The sequence below is a fragment of the Desmodus rotundus genome, chromosome 12 (genome assembly GCF_022682495.2).
Source record: "Desmodus rotundus isolate HL8 chromosome 12, HLdesRot8A.1, whole genome shotgun sequence".
In the NCBI taxonomy this organism is placed as follows: Eukaryota; Metazoa; Chordata; class Mammalia; order Chiroptera; family Phyllostomidae; genus Desmodus; species Desmodus rotundus.
Window position 1 is genome coordinate 46,273,808 of NC_071398.1, and position 18,420 is coordinate 46,292,227.

An 18,420-nucleotide genomic window follows, 5' to 3' on the forward strand; every position below is an offset into this window, starting at 1 on the left:
TACTTGCGTAGACAGCAAAAGAAAGCATTGCCAAAGGTGCCCCCTCTCCACGGTGCTTGCTTGTCACACACACCAAAAAAGCTGACACGACAACAACAACAGCTGGCCCTGGCTGGTGTGGCTCAATGGACTGAGCGCCATCCTGCAAACCGAAGGGTTGCTGGTTCAGTTCCCAGTCAGGGCACATGCCTGGGTTGCCAGCCAGGTCCTCAGTAGGGGGGCATGTGAGAGGCAACCACACATTGATGTCTCTCTCCCTCTCTTCCATCTGTCTAAAAATAAATAAATACAATTAAAAAAAAAAGCTGGGCAGCTGCAACAAGAGTTGTGGGGAGCCCTGTGCGGAGGAGGCCCCCCCCCCCGGATTAAAGCCTCCCAGGGGTGGTCAGGAGGTAAGTGAGAGATGGCCTGGTAGCCATGGTGGGGACGTTGCCCTGTATCTATTTGTTGAGGCTCTACCACTCACCATGCATAATTTTAAGCATTTTACACACGTTATCTCAGTTCATGCAAAAGGAAGGTACTGTTGTTAGGTTTTGCATGAAGAACCGTGAGTGAGTGATGCAGTGGCTTTGAGGACATTCACAGTGCTGTGCCACCGTCACCCCCGTCTGGTTCCGGAACATTCCCATCGCCCCCAACTAAGCCCCCTGCCCATTAAGCAGGTGCTTCCCATTACCCCTCCCCAGTTTGTTTTTGTTTGATTCCTGCTATTCTGGGAACTGGGGGAATGAGTTTAACTCATGCTCACCCTTGGTAGTTTAGCCTTTGGGGTCTCTAGTGAGTTGGTGGCCCCTCAAAAGATATGTTCATATCCTAACCCCCAGAATCAATGAATATGACCTTATTTGGAAAAGTGCCATCTTGGGCTCTTAAGTCCAAGGACAAGGGTCCTTATAAGATACAGAGACACACTTAGAAAAGGAGAAGCCACACGAGGGTGGAGGCAGAGATTGGAGCGATGCAGCCACAAGCCTGGGAGCACCAGGAGCCACCAGGAACTGGAGGAGGCGGGGAAGGACCCTCCCCTGGAGCCTGCGGAGGAAGTGGCCCTGCTGACACCCTGATTTGGGGTTCCTGGCCTCCAGAACCGAGAGAATAACTTGGGAGTAACAAGTGACAGCAGTCACAGGGAACACGGTACCAGTTTATTGTGGCGAGGGTCATCTTTTCGATGTCCCATTTGGTGACGCTAAGCTTTTCATTATCCTTCGCCTCTTGGTGTTGAACAGGACAAGATTTTTAAAAAATAGGCTCCAGGTTTTTGTCCACAGCTCAGCCTTCCTGTGGATGTCCAGCCTGGATACACATGGCTGGGGGGACAGGGACCCTCAAGAGTTTGAACTTAGTTTCAAACATGCCTCCCTGACTGGTGTTGCTATCTAGCAGGAGCAAGTGGAAATTTCTGGATCCGAGTTCACACCACACCAGCCAGAGCTAATTAAAGGATTTTGATCAGCATTTAAAAATAGGAATACAGCTCTGGCCATGGGCTCAGTGGATTGAGCATCCGCCTGCAAACTGAAAGGTTACCAGTTCGATTCCCAGTCAGGGCCCATGCAATCTTCCTCTCTCTCTCTGCCTCCCTTCCTCTCTCTCTACAATCAATCAATCAGTCAAATCAATCTTTAAAAAAAAAAAAAAAAGGAATAGAGACCCCTGGTCGGTAGCTCAGTTGGGTAGAGCAGCATCCCAATATGGCAAGGTTGCAGATTCAATCTCCAGGGCACATACAAGAAGCAACCAATGAATGCATAAGTAAGTATAACAAGAAATCTCTTTCTTTTCCTCTCTCTAAAACCAACATTTTAAGAAGGAATCAAATAGAATTAAAAAACGTGCAGAACAGAGTGGTATTTCGTGAAACTCTGTTGACGTGAAATGACTTCTTACCGTGCACCAGAAAAGTTTGGAAGCCACTGGTCGCCGGCCCCCGGCTTCGAACTCTGATTTCCACATAACTGACCACGAACCCCGGATCCACCTCCCTTTGTCCTAGACCTCAAGCAAATATTTCGGGTCTCTGGCAGCACTGTCTTCCAGCACTCCGCCGCCAGGTGGCGCCCGTGTCCGGCCATAAGCGGGCTTGGCGGCGTCCTCTCGTCGGGCGGTCCCAGGCGGTGATTTCCTTCTGCTCCCGCGTCTCCCCGGGAATCCCGTTTACTGGGACCAGAAGCCCTGACCACGAATATAATCCCGGAGCAAAGCTCAGAGAGAAGGGTTCCGGTCACAGGGATGTGGGCATCCTGAGATCCATTCATCCCTTCCTCATTCCACCTGTTCTTTAAACGCCTCCGTGCGCCAAAGTCCCCACTCCCAGAGCCCACGTCAGGTGGGGAGGACAGACAAGACCCCAAATCCACGACCTCGTCAGTACTGGGAGGCCTCCCGTCTGGTGTGGGGCGGGACAAACCGCGGTGGAGTACCCTCTGGCCCCTGGCTGACTGTGTGACCTTGGGCAGCCTGCTCAGCCTCTGTGTGCCTGTTTCCTCTGCTATAAAATGGGAATAACAGCACCTACTTCATAGGGTTGTCGTGAGCACTAAATGAATTAATTTTCGTAAAACACCTTGAAGGGCCTGGTATGGACAACCTATCACAAACGCTGTCTTCTTGAATCCTCCACCTGGAATCTGGTGTTTTCTTCGATCCTGTCTGTGGGAGGAGAGAGAAACACTCTCAGTCCCATCCCTCGCTACTCCCTTCCTCTCTCGGGGCAATGTCCTGTCACCGCAGCCCTACAGATCCCATCCCTGCACTTGGTCGGAGCCCCTCCCAGTCCCTCAGCCCCCAGGAGCACAGCCAGACCCTGGGAGGAGCCTGGGGAAGTCACCTGCTGACTTACTCAGCATCTGCGGGCCAGGTTCGCCCAGCTCACGTGCCTGAACTCACCAGGTGAATGCACCTTCATGCCCCAATGCCGCCTGGGGCAGCTCCAGGATGCCAGGGTTGGAGGGCTGTGAGGGGCTGAGGATTCAGCTCTCCTGCACCTAGGTCAGCCTGCAGGGTGACCCAGATCAGGTGCAGAGATAACCCTTCCAAGACTGGAAGAAGTTAGTCTCCCTGTGCAGAACGAGCCAGAAGCTGGGGCCCTCACTCCCAGGTCTTGCACAGCGGATGAAAAGGCTCTGCAGGACCACTTAATGTTTTCATTCCTATAAGTACAACTCTCCTGCTTAAACACAGTAATGGCTCCTGCTGCTGCAGAACAACCACCCGAATCCTCAGTGAGGCACCCAAGGTACAAGGGTCCCTCCCACTATTAACCTATGAGGCTGGTTTCCAATGCCACCACATGTGCCCCTGCGCCCACACCATGTGGACACACAAGCACAAAATACACACTCAGGGGCACAGACATGCACACCCACAGGCAGATGCACAGGTGCAAAGAGACACACACACACACACACCTGCTTTTCAGGCCAAGGAGACCCAGAGGCAATGGTGTCTCCTGCAGAAGAAAAACAACAGGGCTTCTCTCCTCCGCTGGACTCTTCCTGAGTTTGGGTGACTCTGTGGTTCTCCACATCCCTATGTGTCAATGCCACGTCCTCAGGGGTCCCTGGAATCCTGCCAGTGGCTGACCTCCTTACCCCCATCCTTTCTGGCCCTCTATTAGAAAAGCAAGGAATAGAGTACTTGCTTTGAAAGAAAGGCAGTTTTAGGGGTCTGTTTTGCAATACTGCAGAAATTGGAAAATTGACTCAAGCCAAGACAAAGCCAAATGTCTGGGTCAAAAGCAGGTCCTGGGGTCCCTTCTCCACAGAGCCTGCCCCTCCTAAGGCCCTTCCCCAGGGGCCCAGGCTGGGCAGTGGACCGCACAGCAAAGGCAAGAGGAGGGACAGGCAGGGGATGCAAAGACCTTGGGTTGATAGACCATGGGTTGTAGATGTGCTCTGCTGACGCAGCGTGGTGTCCCTGTGTAACCACCTGGGACCATTCAGTTAAAAAAGTAAAAGTCACCTTATGTTTGAGAGACTCGTGGCTGAGAAGTGAGGAAGTGGTTACAGATGGAAAGGAACTGATGCTTTTTTCGGTGCAGTTCTGGATTGCACTCACACCATTTCCTTCTGTGTGTTTGTGATACTCAGCAGTTTCCCTGGTCAGCAACTTTCCAACTGAGACAAGCTCTGAGCCCTTGGGAGCGACTACCGCACGTCCAACAGGGGGTGCACCAAGGATGCGGAGCCCTGGTCCGCAGAGTCCACAGACCCAGGCAGCTGGCCACATAGCCTCCACTTAGGGAAACAATGGCTTCCTGCACCACAGCCTGAGGAGGGGAACAGACTATTCTGGAAGCCCCCAAGAACTCCTTGAGGTTTGATGACTCCCTGGAAGAACTTTGTGAACTAAAGGAAACTATTATGGGTTATCACAGCAAAAGGATACAGATTAAAATCTGCAAAGGGAAAAGGTGTATGGGGCACAGTCGGGACAGACCAGGCTCAAGCTTCTGGTCATCTCTCCTAGTGGAGTCACGTGGGCAATGCTGAGTTCTCCCAGCGCTACGGATTGAATTGTCCTCCCTCCTCCAAATGCACATTTGGGACAATAATGTGCAAGAATGCACATTATTGAAGCCCTAACCCCCAATTTGACTGCATTTGGAGCTAAGGTCTTTAGAGGTAATTAAGATTACATGAGGTCATAAGGATGGGGCTCTGATGCATAGGATTAGCATCCTTATCAGAGACACTGGAACTTGGGCTGATGTGGCTCAGTGGATTGAGTGCTGGCCTGTGAACCAAAGGGTTGCTGGTTTGATTCCCAGTCAGGGCACATGCCTGGGTTTCAGGCCAGATCCCCAGTAGGGGGTGTGCAAGAGACAAACAACCAGTGATGTTTCTCTCTCCCTTTCTCCTTCTCTTCCCCTCTGTCTAAAAATAAATAAATAAAGTCTTTTAAAAAATTGTAGTAAAATACATATAACAAAAACCCTACCATTTTAACCATTTTATAGTATACAATTCAGTGGCATTAAGTACATTCATAGTATTGTGCAAACATCACTACTATCTAGTTCCAGAACTTTTCCATCACCCCAGAAGAAGACCCTATACCCATTAACAGTCCCTCCTCGTTCCCCCTCCTCCAGCCTCAGGCAACGCTAATCTACTTCCTGTCTCCATGGATTTGCCTATTCTGGACATTTCATTTATAAGCGGAATCACACAGTGTGTGGCCTTTTGTGTCTGGCTTCTTTCACTTCGCATAGGATTTGAACGTCACTCAGGTTGTAGCATGGATCAGAGCTTTGTTCCTTTTATGGCTGAATAATACTGTATTGTGGGGACGGATCAGATTTTGTTCAGCATTTTTGTTGTTGTTGTTGTTGTTGTTTAGAGATAGGGGAAAGGAGTGAAAGAAACATCAATATGCAAGATAGACATCAATCAACTGGCTCTCGTGCGCCCCCTATTGGAGACCTTGACCACAACCCTGGCGTGTGCCCTGACTGGGAATTGAACCAGCAACCTTCCGGTTTGCAGGCTGGTGCTCAACCTACTGAGCCACACCAGCCAGGACTCTTCAGTGTTTTTATAAAAATTGATTGGGGGGTGGGGTGGGAGAGAGGGAGAGAGAGAGAGAGAGATTGATTTGCTGTTCCACTTATTTATGCATTCATTGGTTGTTTCTGTACATGTCCTGACTGGAGACCAAACCTGCAACCTTGGCGTATTGAGACGATGCTCTAAGCAATGAACTACCTGGCCAGGGCTTGTTCAGTGTTTTTTATGTACTAGCTAATGTTCGGGTCTTCGGGCTTGACTGAGGGTGGGTGGTGCAGACCCTCACAGGTGCCCAGGACTCCTCCCTCTCCACTGAGTGTGACCTGGCCCCCTCTGTGCCCAGGTCGGAGCGGGGCCTAGGACCCGTCTCGGGGATTAAGCAGGCATGAAGGTGGCAGAAGCATGGAACCCAAGGTTCCAGTACCCGGGGTTCAAGCTCCTCATCCCTGTAGACCTCACTTACAAAACACATATTCAGAGATAAAATTATTAGGAATTTCAAGACAGCAATTTCAGAACGTCGAACCCCTGGCGCGAGGCCCTTGGGAGTGTGCAGTCCTGTGCTACTGGCTCCCATTTCTCATTGTGGGGCTGGGAGCCCTGTGGGGACTAGAGAGCCAGCCCCTCCCCCCCTCCCCAAGAGGCAGGAGGCAGGAGGTGGAGTGCCTGTAGGGAGCCTGGGGGTGGGCCCTGGCTTTGGGGTCATCCTAAGGTGAGGCCCCTGGTGGCAGCAGCTGGGAGGTCATAGTCTCCTTGTTGCTCCAGCTCCTATTTTGAGTAGATGTGTGCCTGGGAATGAATGAATGAATGAATGAATGCCTGCTTCCAGCACCTCACCTGGAGTCCTCACTCCAATAGCTCCCAAGAGCCCATTCCTGGGACCACCCTGCCCCTGAGAATAGCCCCGGGTGACCCTGCATTCTCTCTCTGCCTTGTTACTTTCCTCTGTGAAAGGAGAAGCCCAAAGATGAGGCTCTTCTGGGACATCTGTGGCTCCTGGGGTTCCTCTTCTGTGGATGGTCCCCACCCCCATCTCCTCCAGAAGCTTCCTGTTGGAGCTTCCTTCCAGGCTAGACACGCAGGTCCAGAAGCCAGATAGTCCAGGAACAGGCCCAGCGCTGGGGACCCTGGAGATGCTGCAGCTGCTTCTGCCCCTGCTGTGGGCAGGTGAGTGGGACAAAGGCCAAGGGTCCTGGGTCTGGGGCCAGCGCCAGGGTGGGGGGCTGATGTTGCAGCTGAGCCTCTGTGTCCCCCCCAGGGTCCCTGCAGAAGGATCCAGGGTACAAACTGCAAGTCCCAGAATCGGTGACGGTGCAGGAGGGCCTGTGTGTCCTCGTGCCCTGCACGGTGACCTACCCCCCGGCTGACTGGAACAACACGACCCCTACTCATGGCTACTGGTTCCTGAAAAAGAATAATTTCAAAGCAGAACTTCCTGTGGCCACAAACAAGAAAACCAAGAAAGTGAGAAGGAAGGCCAGATTTTCATTCTACTTCTCCGGGGACCCCGGGGACAACAACTGCTCCCTGAGCATCACAGACGCCCAGAAGAGCGACAGTGGAAAGTATTATTTCCGATTGGAGAGAGGTCCTGCGAACCACAGTTTCCAAAATAACCTGGTCACGGTGGACGTGACAGGTATGCAGTGGAATGACAGGAATAGACCAGAGGGAGGCGCTGCAGTTCAGGGCTGGGCTGCGTCTCTTAGAGGCGCACAACGGGGTCCCCTTCTGAGGTTTAGCCTCCTGGCCTCTCCTTTCCAGAGCTGACACAGACCCCCGACATCCGCGTCAAGGAGCCCCTGGAGTCGGGCTGCCCCGCCTACCTGACGTGCTCCATGCCCGGGGCCTGTGGGCCCCTCACCATTTCCTGGACGGGGGCGGTCGTCAGACCCCTGGGACTGGACCAGGCAGCCTCTAACTCTTCAAAGATCCTGCTCACCCCCGGCCCGCAGGACCACGGCACCAACCTCACCTGTCGGGTCACCTTCCCCAGGACTAGTGTGAGCAGGGAGAAGACCCTCACGCTCAACGTGTCCTGTGAGTGCGGAGCCGGGATGCCGGGTGGGGGAGGGGCTGCAGGAAGGGCACAGGCTTCGCTGTCTTCCACTTCTCATTTCTGTGTCTCCTGGGGTGGATGGCTGGGGAAGGGCCAGCTCTGACTCCATTCCTTGCTGTGTCTCCTTGTCCAGACGCTCCACGGAACCTGACCGTCAGCGTCTTCGGAGGAAGCCCCACAGGTAAGCCGGGATGTTCCCTCCCCCCAGGGCTCAAGGCCCAACCCTGGAAGGTCGCAGAGATGGCAGGCACCCAGCTCACGCTGACACATTGTTTTAACTTACTATTCATTCTGTGCAGAGACGATTTGTCAAATAGATGCGCCACCCAGAATAAGAAACAGGACAGCCACTCTCTCCCTTTGGAGCCTCCTAAATGCCCCTTTGCCGTTTACGCCCTTGTTACTATTCTTTGTACTTTATTTTACTTTAGTTTTGGTTCAAGTATAATTGAGGAGTAAATTACATGCATTTAAAATGTACAACGTGATAATGTAATATCCATTCACACTGCAAAAAGATCGCCACAATCAAGTGAATGAACACAGCCACATTCCTACTATTATTATTTTTATCCTCACTGGAGGATGTTTTTCGTTGCTTTTAGAGAGAAGAAGGAGAGGGAGGGAGGGTTGTTAGAGACAGGGGAATGGAGGGAGAAAGAGAAGGAGCCATATATCGATTGGTTGCCTTTCGTACATGCCTCCAGACCACCCCCCCCAACCCCCCCAACAGGGACCATGCCTGAAACCTAGGCATGTGTCCTGACCAGGAACTGAAACTGTGACCTTTCACTTTGCGGGATGACACCCAACCAACTGAGCCACACTGGCCAGGGCATGCTACTGTGTTCTTATAATTTTACCAAATATGTTTGAATCTGCCCTGGCCGGTGTGGTTCAGTGGATTGAGTGCCAGCCTGTGAACTGAAAGGTCACTGGTTCAATTCCCAGTCAGGGCACATGCCTGGGTTGTGGGCCAGGTCCCCAGCTGGGAGCATGTGAGAGGCAACTGGTCAATGTATCTCTCACACACTGATGTTCTCTCCCTCTCTTTCTCCCTCCCTTCCCCTCTCTCTAAAAATAAATAAATAAAATCTTAGAAAAAACCCCTCAAATACGTTTGAATCTCTACACAATGTTTAATTCACCATGGTTTGAAAGCTTTATATGAATAGGACTGAGACGTGTGTTCCTGTCTGACCTTTTAATTTTTTACTTTTGTTTAAAATGACATTCACGCAGCATAAAAGTAGCCATTGTAAAGTGAACACTTCAGTGGCATTTTGGACATTCACAATGTTGAACAGCCGCTGCCTCTATCTGGTTTCAAAACACTTTCATCCCTCCCAAAGGAAGCCCTGTGCCTAGGAACAGCCCCTTCCTTTTCCCCCTTTCTCCAGCCCCAGGCAACTACTAATCTGCTTTCTGTCTCCATGAATCTGCTTGTTCTGAATATTTTATACAGATGGAATCACCCAGTATGTGGTCTTTTGCATCTGGCTTCTTTCACTTAGAGTGATGTCTTCAAAAAGTTCCTTTTATACGGCTGAATACTATTCCATGGCATGGATGGACCACCACGGATTTCTCCCTGCATCTGCTGATGGAACACTGGAGTTGCTTCCACCTCCGTGGCTAATACGACTAGTGTGGGGTCACAGTTGCCTTTTTTTGCTGTGGCTCCACCCCATGTCCTTGACATTCATCCTTGCGGCTCGTCGCTATAATTCCTGTGTCTCCTTGTCTCTGGATTGCTCTGCTGTGCAGGAGCCACACTCCAGTTCTCCATTTCACCTTTGATGGGCACTTGAGCTGTTTACTGAGTTTGCTTTCCATGGTATTGCCGCTTTGAACGCTCCCCTGGCGCATGGGACAGCGTTTCTCCAGGGCACTGCTCCTCAAGCTGTACGTAGCCTGCAGCCTTCTTCAGGATCTTGTGACAATGTAGCTTCTGCATTTCTCTAACCAGAGCCAGGAGGGTGCTGCTGCTCCAGGGCCACAGAGTTCATTCCCAACACCCCTTCCTCCTCTGTGATTTTTAAAGATTTTACTTATTTATTTTTAGAGAGAGGGAGAGGGAGGGAAAAAGAGAGGGAAACATCAATGTGTGGTTGCCTCTCATGCACCACCTACTGGGGACCTGGCCTGCAACCCAGGCATGTGCCCTGACTAGGAATCGAACCGATGACCCTTTGGTTCAAGGGCTGGCACTCAATCCACTGAGCCACACCAGCCAGGGCTCCTCTGCAAATTTTAGAATGTAATCTGTCAACACCCTGCTTGTCCCGAGGTAACTGGGGGAAGGAGAGGAAGAGGTAGATATGAGGTCCTGAGGCGCCTTGAAGGATGCTTCAGTGTTGTTGGGCACTTGAATGAGGGCACTGTGCAGTTCAGGAAGGAGAGAAATGTGGACCAGGGCGGCTCCTCGAAGAAGTCAAGGCACAGCTTCCGTGTTCGGCAGCGGATGGATGGATGAAGAAACAAAATGTGGTCCATCCATATGGGGGATGTGATTCGGCCATGGACAGGGATGAAGCCTGGGAAATGCCACGCTGAGTGAAAGAAGCTGGAGGTAGATGCCACAGAGTTTGACTCTATTTACATGCGATGCCCAGATTGGTAGAGACAGAGAACAGGTCAGGGGTGGCATGGGGATCGGGGGATGGGAGGATGCGGGGAGGCAGTGGAGGTGTGTGTGCACGGTTTCTTTTGGGGGGGGGCTGATGAAAATGTTCTAAGTCGATAGTAGTGATGTGTGTACAAGGAGTTGTACTGCACGTGAATTATGTATCTCAATAAAGCTGCTCGGGAAAACTTATCTGTGGCGATCCCTTCCCAACTTAAAAAAAAAAAAAAAAAGTAAAGGAGAGAGAAGTAGGTGGAAGCCTGGGGAGCTACAGGCCTGGGCTCAGCTCTCCCTCCTGCTCCCTCTCCTCAGAGCCGGAATACGTGGGGAATGGCTCATCTCTTCCAGTCCGGGAAGGGGACTCTCTGCGCCTGCTCTGTGTCGCCGATGCCAACCCTCCCGCCACACTGAGCTGGGCTCAGGGCAGCCGGACCCTGAGCCCCTCACAGCCCTGGAACCCCGGGGTCCTGCAGCTACGCCGGGTAGAGTCGGGGCATGAAGGCGAATTCTCCTGCAGAGCTCAGCACCCGCGGGGCTCCCTGCTGGTCTCCCTGCGGCTCTTGGTGCACTGTGAGTGGGGGGACACCTGGGGGCAGGGCACCTGGGCCCTGGGCGGGAAGAGGCACCGCTGACCTTTCTCCTCGCTCCCCACAGACCCCCCACGGCTGCTGGGACCCTCCTGCTCCTGGGAAGACGAGAGTGTGCGCTGCAGCTGCTCTTCCCGAGCCCAGCCGGCCTCCTCGCTGTGCTGGCGGCTGGGGGAGCGGCTGTTGGAGGGGAACCCCAGCAACGCCTCCTACACGATCATCTCCAGCTCCGCGGGACCCTGGGCCAACAGCTCCCTGAGCCTCCGCGCGGGGCTCAGCGCAGGCCTCACACTCAGCTGCGAGGCAGAGAATGCCCACGGGGCCCAGAGCGCGAGTATCCTGCTGCTGCCAGGTCAGGGGCCTGCTGGGTGCGGAGGCGAGGGAGAAAGAGGGAGGATGGAGTTGCGGAGAGGGGCAGCGGCTCGACAGGAAGGGATGAGAGGGAGGAAGTGATCGGGGGCAGAGTCCGGTAAGGACGGGAGAACTCAGGTTCCGTGGGAGGAAGGGGCAGAGGGTCTGGGGCTTCGAGGGGAGTCACCCCAAATCCCACTGGTCTGCAGGGAGGCCTGAGCTTGGGAAAGCATTCCTCCTGGGGGCTGTCGGGGGAGCTGGTGTCGCTTGTCTGCTCAGCCTCTGCCTCTGCTTCATCTTCTTCAAGTGAGTGTGGCCCCGGAGGGAGGGCGAGGGTAGGGGTTGGAGGGGGTCTGGGTCCTGAAATCCCAGATGGCCCCACCCTGGGCGGCGGCTTGAAGAACCAGAACAGGGTCCTTTCTCACCCCGATCCCAGCCACCCGAGAAGGGCACCTGCTCTTATTATGAAAGTCATCTGCCTAGGTATGTCCCCCAATCCCAGCTTTGGGCAGCCCTTCCAGCCTCTTGGGGGTGGGGGGGACGATGACAGTGGTCCCACTCCAAGCTCTCAGCCAGGCAGGCTCCTGAAAGGTCCCGGCCTCCCCTTCAGAGTGAAGACCCGCAGGAAGGATGTGCCTGAGGCTCCAGCTGGTGGGAAGGATGCCCCCTCCCTGCTGGGTCCCACCTCCTGGGTGAGTCGTGGGCCCTCTCTCCACCGGAATCCCCTCTGGCCACCTCCCCAAGGTGGCCATGGCCTCCTCTGTCTTGATGCCTTAAGATGATCATCATGCCCCAAATAGGCTTTTCCTCTTTGGTCCCTCTTAACTCAGTCACCCAGGCCAGTGACCCGGGGGGCCCCCTCCCCTCTGCTCCCCGTTTCCTATCCCTGAGCCAAGGACCTGTCCATTGTACTGCATGTGTTCTGGTCCCGTGGGTCCCTCCCTGCCCCCACAGCCCCACTTCCCCCTCCTTCTTGTCTCTCCTCCCCGGCACAGGATGTCAGAGGGATCCCCCAAATAATTGTCTACTACAAGTCGAGGGGTCCCCAAGTCATGTTCCATAACTCAGCAGAAGGGCTCACAGAACTCAGAAAAGTTGTTTCATTCATAGTTACAGTTCATTACAGCCAAAGGCTGTGGACTAAACTCAGCCGAGGGGAGGGGTGCCTGGGGAGGGTCCAGGAGAAACAGGCACCAGCTCCCACCGCAGCCTCTCCCAGGGGATTCACGAGGACAGCGCTTACTTCTCCCAGCAGCCATGTGTGAAACACACATGGGGTATGCCCACCAGGGAAGTCCACCTGAGCCTCAGTGTCCAGTTTTAATTGGGGGTCGGTCAGGGAGGCATGGCTGACCGCCCAGGGAGCTGAACTCAGTCTCTGTCCCCTGCCGAGGTCAAGCTGATGCCACGTGGCCCAAGCCCTCACCATCCGTCCATGGGCTGCCTGGCCTGGCCCAAGGTCCCAGGTGAACAAAGACACTCTTGTCAGGCAGGACATTCCAAGGGCTTAGAGGTTCTTTCCCAGGTGCTGCTGGCAAAGGGCCAAACTTTTCTTTGGGCGAGGTTAACCCTTTACTGTGACATCCTTTGTAGGGTTCGTAAGATAATTTCACGAATGCATTTGCTTGAACCTCTGAAATGCTTGGTGGTCCCTGAGGGCAGTCCAGGCCTGAGCAAATTCCTGCCCTTCTCACGCCGCCTGTGCAATTTGCAGTTAGAGAGTAATATAATTAACTACTCCCTTAATGGCTGCTTCCCCTACTGCAAGCTGAAGGGAGGTCAGGGATGGTGTCTGCTTCATTCCCCAATGAATATGCAGGGCCTGGCACAGGGAAGCTGTCCCACAAGGCAGCAGGCACTGAAGCCAGAGAGACCCAGGCATGTATCTTGGCTGTACCAACTAAATGTGTGATTTTGGGGTATTTACTTAGCCTCAGTTTCTCCACCTGATACAGGAGAATAACGATAGCGTCACCAAGTGGATTGTTGCGAGGAATCTAGGAGGCTGGCAATTGATTACTAAGGTCTAGACATTATTACTCTCAAAAGTTTGTTGACTGCATGAATGAATGGGGGCTCCACCAGTATCAGTGATTAGATGAAAGACTAATTTGCTCAGTTTCCAGGTCCCTCGCTGTCTCCCAGCCCCCATTATCCTAATTTGACCCCCTTTCCTCCTCTCCACTCAGGGTTACCAGCTTAAGTGCCCGCCAGGCAGCTACGGAGACCACCCGGCCCCGGCGGCGGCCGCGCCCACCTCGGGGGAGGAGCACGAGCTCCATTACGCCTCCCTCAGCTTCCAGGGGCTGAGGCCCTGGGAGCGTCCGGACCAGGAGGCCACCAGCTCCACCGAGTACGCAGAGATCAAGATCCGCGAATAAGGACCCCCAGCTCCGGCGACCTGTGGCTGGAAGACCCAGGGCTTCTCCGGGAAGGGAGACATCAGGGACAATTCCTGAGAACGAGCTAACAACTGCAGGGGTGTCCCGCGGGTGTGGTGATGGGCGGGACTGGGCTCAAATTTCAGCCCCGTCACCAATCAGGAGCACGAGTTCGAGCACGTCACGTCACTTCTCAGTCTCCCCTCTGTAGCGTGGACACAAGAAGCCTAACTCGCAGGGCTGTGGTGGGGCGTGGAGGCAATAATTAACAGTAAAGCGCTGGACAGGTGCGCGTGCGCATAGCGCCGGGCGCCTGAGGTCACGCGTCTTCTCAGGGCAGCCCGCCTGGCATAAGGGGCCTGGCATCCTGGCCCAGATAAGGACCACCCTGCAGAGCTGTTTCAGCTCCAGGGCTCCCTGAAGGCCTGGGCGAGGCTGTTGCTGGGCGGCAATGCAGTTGTGCTCTACCTGCCTCCAACCCTTCCCCTCCACAGGGACCACCTCCGGGGCGTGGCCACTGCACACTGGTCTCTCAGAGCGAACTTTCTAGAGACCCCATTTGTTTATTGTAGCACACACAAAATCACTCCCTGGTTCTCTGAACGAAGTGATAGCTTATCTAATGACACACCTTTCTTTCATTCTATGCCCCTGACGCTGTTTGGTTCTCCTTAACAGTTTCTTTTTGCAGAATTTGCTTATAAAATTCCTTGCTGTTACAGTCTATGTTCCATTTACTTTGTAATTAGTTTTGACAGTGGTCACATCCAACTTATTTTGTCCGCTTTTGCATTGATTTGAGTTTCCCCCCGCGGTTTCCATCAATAAGAAAACACGAGTGCGCTGAGCCAACTCAGTGAACAGGCTTTAGCATAAAGTTAACACCTTTGTGTCTTGGCTGGTGTGGCTCAGTGGACTGAGCACCGGCCAGCAAACCAAAGGGTTCCCGGTTCGATTCCCAGTCAGGGCACATTCCTGGGTTGCTGGCCAGGTCCCCAGCTGGGGACACTTGAGGGCAACCACATATTAATGTTTCTCTCCCTCTCTTTCTCCCTCCCCAACCAGGGCAAAATGAGCCACTGGGGTTTTGAATGGGAGAATTGAAGAATAGTGAATTGCAACCCATCATAAAAATCCTTTAACTGCTCAGTAGAAAGGCTGAGAGAACAATATCAAGCCAATTACTTCCATGTCAATATCAAAGCCATTAGATGCTGTCCCAGCAGCATTATGGACCTTCCATAGAGTTATTCACGCTGTGCTTCTACTTTGAATAAGCAAGTCTACATTTTCACAAACACTGATCATCATTTTTTTAGCTTTTTTATTTTTATTATTTTAAAAATATTTTATTGTTTTTCTATTCAAATTGTCCCAATTTTCCCCCCTTTGTCCCCCTCCACTCAGCTCCTCCCTCAGGCAATCCCATGGCCATGGGCCATATATGTTCTTTGTCTAGTCCCTTCTCCTTTTTCAACCAGCCCCCACGTCCCCCTCCCCTCTTACAGATGTCAGTCTGCTCCATGTATCCATGCTTCTGATTCTATTTTGCTCATTAGTTTACTTTGTTCATTAGATTTCACTTATGAATGAGATCATATGGTATTTGTCTTTCTCTGACTGGCTTATTTCAGTTAGCATAATAGTCTCCAGGTCCCTCTACACTGCTGCACAAGGTAATTCCTTCTTTTTTACGGCTGAGTAGTATTCTCATGTGTAAATGTATCACGGCTATTTGATCCACTCACCTGTTCATAGGCCCTTTGGGTGTTTCCAGATCACAGCTATTGTAAATAACACTGCAGTGAACACAGGGATGCTTATATTCTTTTGAATTGATATTTCAGGGTTCTTAGGATATATTCCCAGCAGTGGAATTGCTGGGTCAAAAGGCAGTTCCATTTTTAATTTTTTGAGGAAATTCCACACTGTTTTCCACAGTGGCTGCACCAGCCTGCATTCCCACCAACAGTGCACTAGGGTTCCCTTTTCTCCACATCCTCTCCAGTTCTTGTTGTTTGTTGATTTATTGATGATGGCCATTCTCACCAGTGTGAAGTGGTATCTCATTGTGGTTTTAACTTGCATCTCTCTGATGATTAGTGACCTTGAGCATTTTTTCATATGTCTATGGGCCCTCTGTATGTCCTCTTTGGAGAAGTGTCTATTCAGGTCCTTTGCTCATTTTTTATGTATGTATGTATTTATTTATTTTTAGACAGAGGGGAAGGGAGGGAGAAAGAGGGAGAGAAACATCAATGTGTGGTTGCCTCTCGTGTGTCCCCCACTGAGGACCTGGCTCGAAACCCAGGCACGTACCCTGGCTGGGAATTGAACTGGCGACCCTTTGGCTTGCAGGCCGGCACTCAATTCACTGAACTACACCAGCCAGCCTTTGCCCATTTTTTTAACTGGACTGTTTCACCCATCATTTGTATTTGTAGTATCTCCATCAGAAGCAGTAAAAATTTTCCCATTAACTTCCAACTTAGTGTTAAAAATGAAAAAACAGGCCCAAAATGGAGTCACTTATGCTAAGCCCCAAGTCAGTAAATCAAGACTAAATGACTGTCTCCTTCCCAGAAATGGAATCTTGAACCAATCAGGAATCACCTGATGAGCACTAATGTGGTCACCTGCCTGACAGACCCCTGTGTCCCCCCAGGAAGGTGACCTTTCAATAACCAACCTGCTTTTTGGCCTCGTATAACTTCCTCATTCCTGGTCCCTTCAGCCTGTAAATCTTTCACTTTGTACGGTTCCTTGGAGCTCCTTTCTATCTGCCTTATGAGATATTGCTTGATTCACGAGCCATTGAATAAAGTCAGTAAGATCTTCGCATTTCCTCAGATGAATTTTTTTTTTTTTAACACCAGTAAGAGTCTCTGCAAATGCTTGCCATTGTTTCTGAAGCCTCACCTGGCAGGGATTCCACTCATAATTGCCTTAGAAGCAAGTCTGTTTCCTAAGCAAAGGGAAATGACTCCCAGCTGCCTCTGGGGCCCTCCTGCAGACACACCCCACCTGCCTTCACTGAAGGCTCAGAGGTGTCCTGTGGCAAAAATGGTTTACCACCCTACCACCAGCACCAGCACCACAAATGTCTGATTAACTTTGGGCCACAGTTTCATTTTGGGTCAGTCGAGGTGTAGGGGACAGAGAACGGGCTCCCACCACCTGCCTGCGTCTTGTTCACCAGAATCCTCCGTGCGGCACCATGCCTGTGCCTGTCGAATATTTGTTGAATGAAAGGAAGGATGAATGAATGGCAGGTGGGAATGGTAAGCTGCTGGGGGAATGAGTCGTAAATGAATGGTTGAGTGGAGGGATGGGTGGATGGCAAGTGCAGAAGGTCCCAGACTTACGGTGGGTTGACTTACAATATTTTGAATTTACCAGAGTGTGAAAGCAATAGTGTAATTTGGATTTTGAAGTGTGATCCTTTCCTGGGCTAGCGAGATGGGGTGCGACACTGTCTTATGATGCCAGACAGCAGCTGTGAGTGCAGCTTTGTCAGCCGTGATCACCAGGTAAACAGCTGGTACTACAGTGTAGTGCTAAACGCAGTTTTCTCTCTCTCTTTCCTTCTTTTATTTATTTTTTAACTGAAGTCATATAGATTTTTCTCCTATCTTTTCTTGTATAAGTTTCAAAGTTTTGCATTTGAGTTAATTTTTATGGAAGGTATAGGTCTGTGTCTGGGTTCATTAAGTGTATTTTCTTTCTTTTTTTTATCTTCACCCAAGACATGCTTATTGATTTTAGAGAGGGGGAAGGGAGGGAGGGAGAGAGGAAGAAACATCGACATGACAGAGAAACATCGATGAGTTGCCTCTTGCATGCATCCTGACGGGGGACCACACCCGCAACCCAGGCATGTGCCCTGACCTGGAATCGAACCTGCAACCTTTTGGTTTACAGGCCAACACTCCAGCCAACAGAGCCAAACCAGCCAGGGCTAAGTGCATTTCGACTTACAATATTTTCAACTTATAATGGGATGTAGTTGCATTGTAAGTTGAAGAGCATGTGTGTATGAATAGAAGGACGGATGGAGGAATGGAAGAACGGACAGACGGAAGAATGCATCAGTGAGTGGCCCCATGAAGTCTGAAAGGGTCGAGGGGAAAAGGGAGCTCAATTTTTTCAAAAGGAACTTCTTTTATGGACACTCAGCTCTCCAAGCTCCAGTGAAACGATTTATTACCAAAGCATAGTGGTGCCAGTGGTAGGAAGGGTCCGCCTGAGGGGCCGTGCGTTGGGGGTCTTCTCCGATCACAACCCAGCGGCTGCCAGAGCAGCGGCTGAAAGGCAGGGACGGCCTGGGGGAGACCGTTCACATTACTGGGGCCCAGCTGCCAGGTTCCCTGACGCTAATCAAGACTGACAGGCAGTGTCTCCAAAAGAAGCGGCAGGAATGCACATTTGAGGGATCTTTCCAGAAGCTTATCCACAGCAGGCCTGGAGTCACAGTTCTTTTTTTTTCTATTTCAAACTGGGAGTTGAAAGTTCTGGAAGACAATAAAAATCGCTGCGAGTGCCTTATGCATTCAGGGAGCTCCCTTTAAGGCCCTGATGTGAGACAGGCACTTCCTGGGGACTGGGACCCACCGTGCAGGGAAGAGGTGATGGGTAAGAGAGAAGGTGGGGAGGCACCCCAAGGGCGGGAGTGGTCAGGGGGCCTCAGGATTTGAAAGCCAGAAATGAGAAGGAGCCAGCAGCACAAAACCGGAAGGTAAAAAGCATTCCAGAGTATGGGCATGGCAAGTGCAAAGGTCCTGAGGCAGGACCAGTGTAACTAAAGTGCCACTAGGAAGAGGGCTGCGGCTGCCACCAGGAGGGTGCCTATGGACCTGGCTCCCTCAGCCTTGGCACAACCAACATTAGGGTGGCGACAGTCTGC

The 18,420-nt window shown here is 51.9% G+C and overlaps 2 protein-coding genes across 5 annotated transcripts in view; one reads left to right on the forward strand and one right to left on the reverse strand.

Annotated features, from left to right (window-relative positions):
* Positions 1 to 6,529: 6,529 nt before the first annotated feature.
* Positions 6,530 to 16,371, forward strand: SIGLEC11 (sialic acid binding Ig like lectin 11). The gene is made up of 9 exons (XM_024566335.4): positions 6,530 to 6,680; positions 6,772 to 7,152; positions 7,278 to 7,553; positions 7,706 to 7,753; positions 10,511 to 10,768; positions 10,853 to 11,137; positions 11,346 to 11,442; positions 11,747 to 11,828; positions 13,326 to 16,371. Exons 1-9 carry the CDS (start codon positions 6,530 to 6,532, stop codon positions 13,515 to 13,517), a joined length of 1,770 nt encoding a protein of 589 aa, XP_024422103.3. The 3' UTR covers positions 13,518 to 16,371.
* A 1,325-nt stretch (positions 16,372 to 17,696) lies between these two features.
* Positions 17,697 to 18,420, reverse strand: part of VRK3 (VRK serine/threonine kinase 3) — a 34,992-nt gene continuing 34,268 nt past the window's right edge. For all 4 annotated transcript variants that reach the window (XM_071219986.1, XM_071219985.1, XM_071219984.1 and 1 more), the window contains one exon: positions 17,697 to 18,028. The gene's annotated coding sequence lies outside the window, so the exon portion shown is untranslated. The remainder of the gene's footprint in view (positions 18,029 to 18,420) is intronic.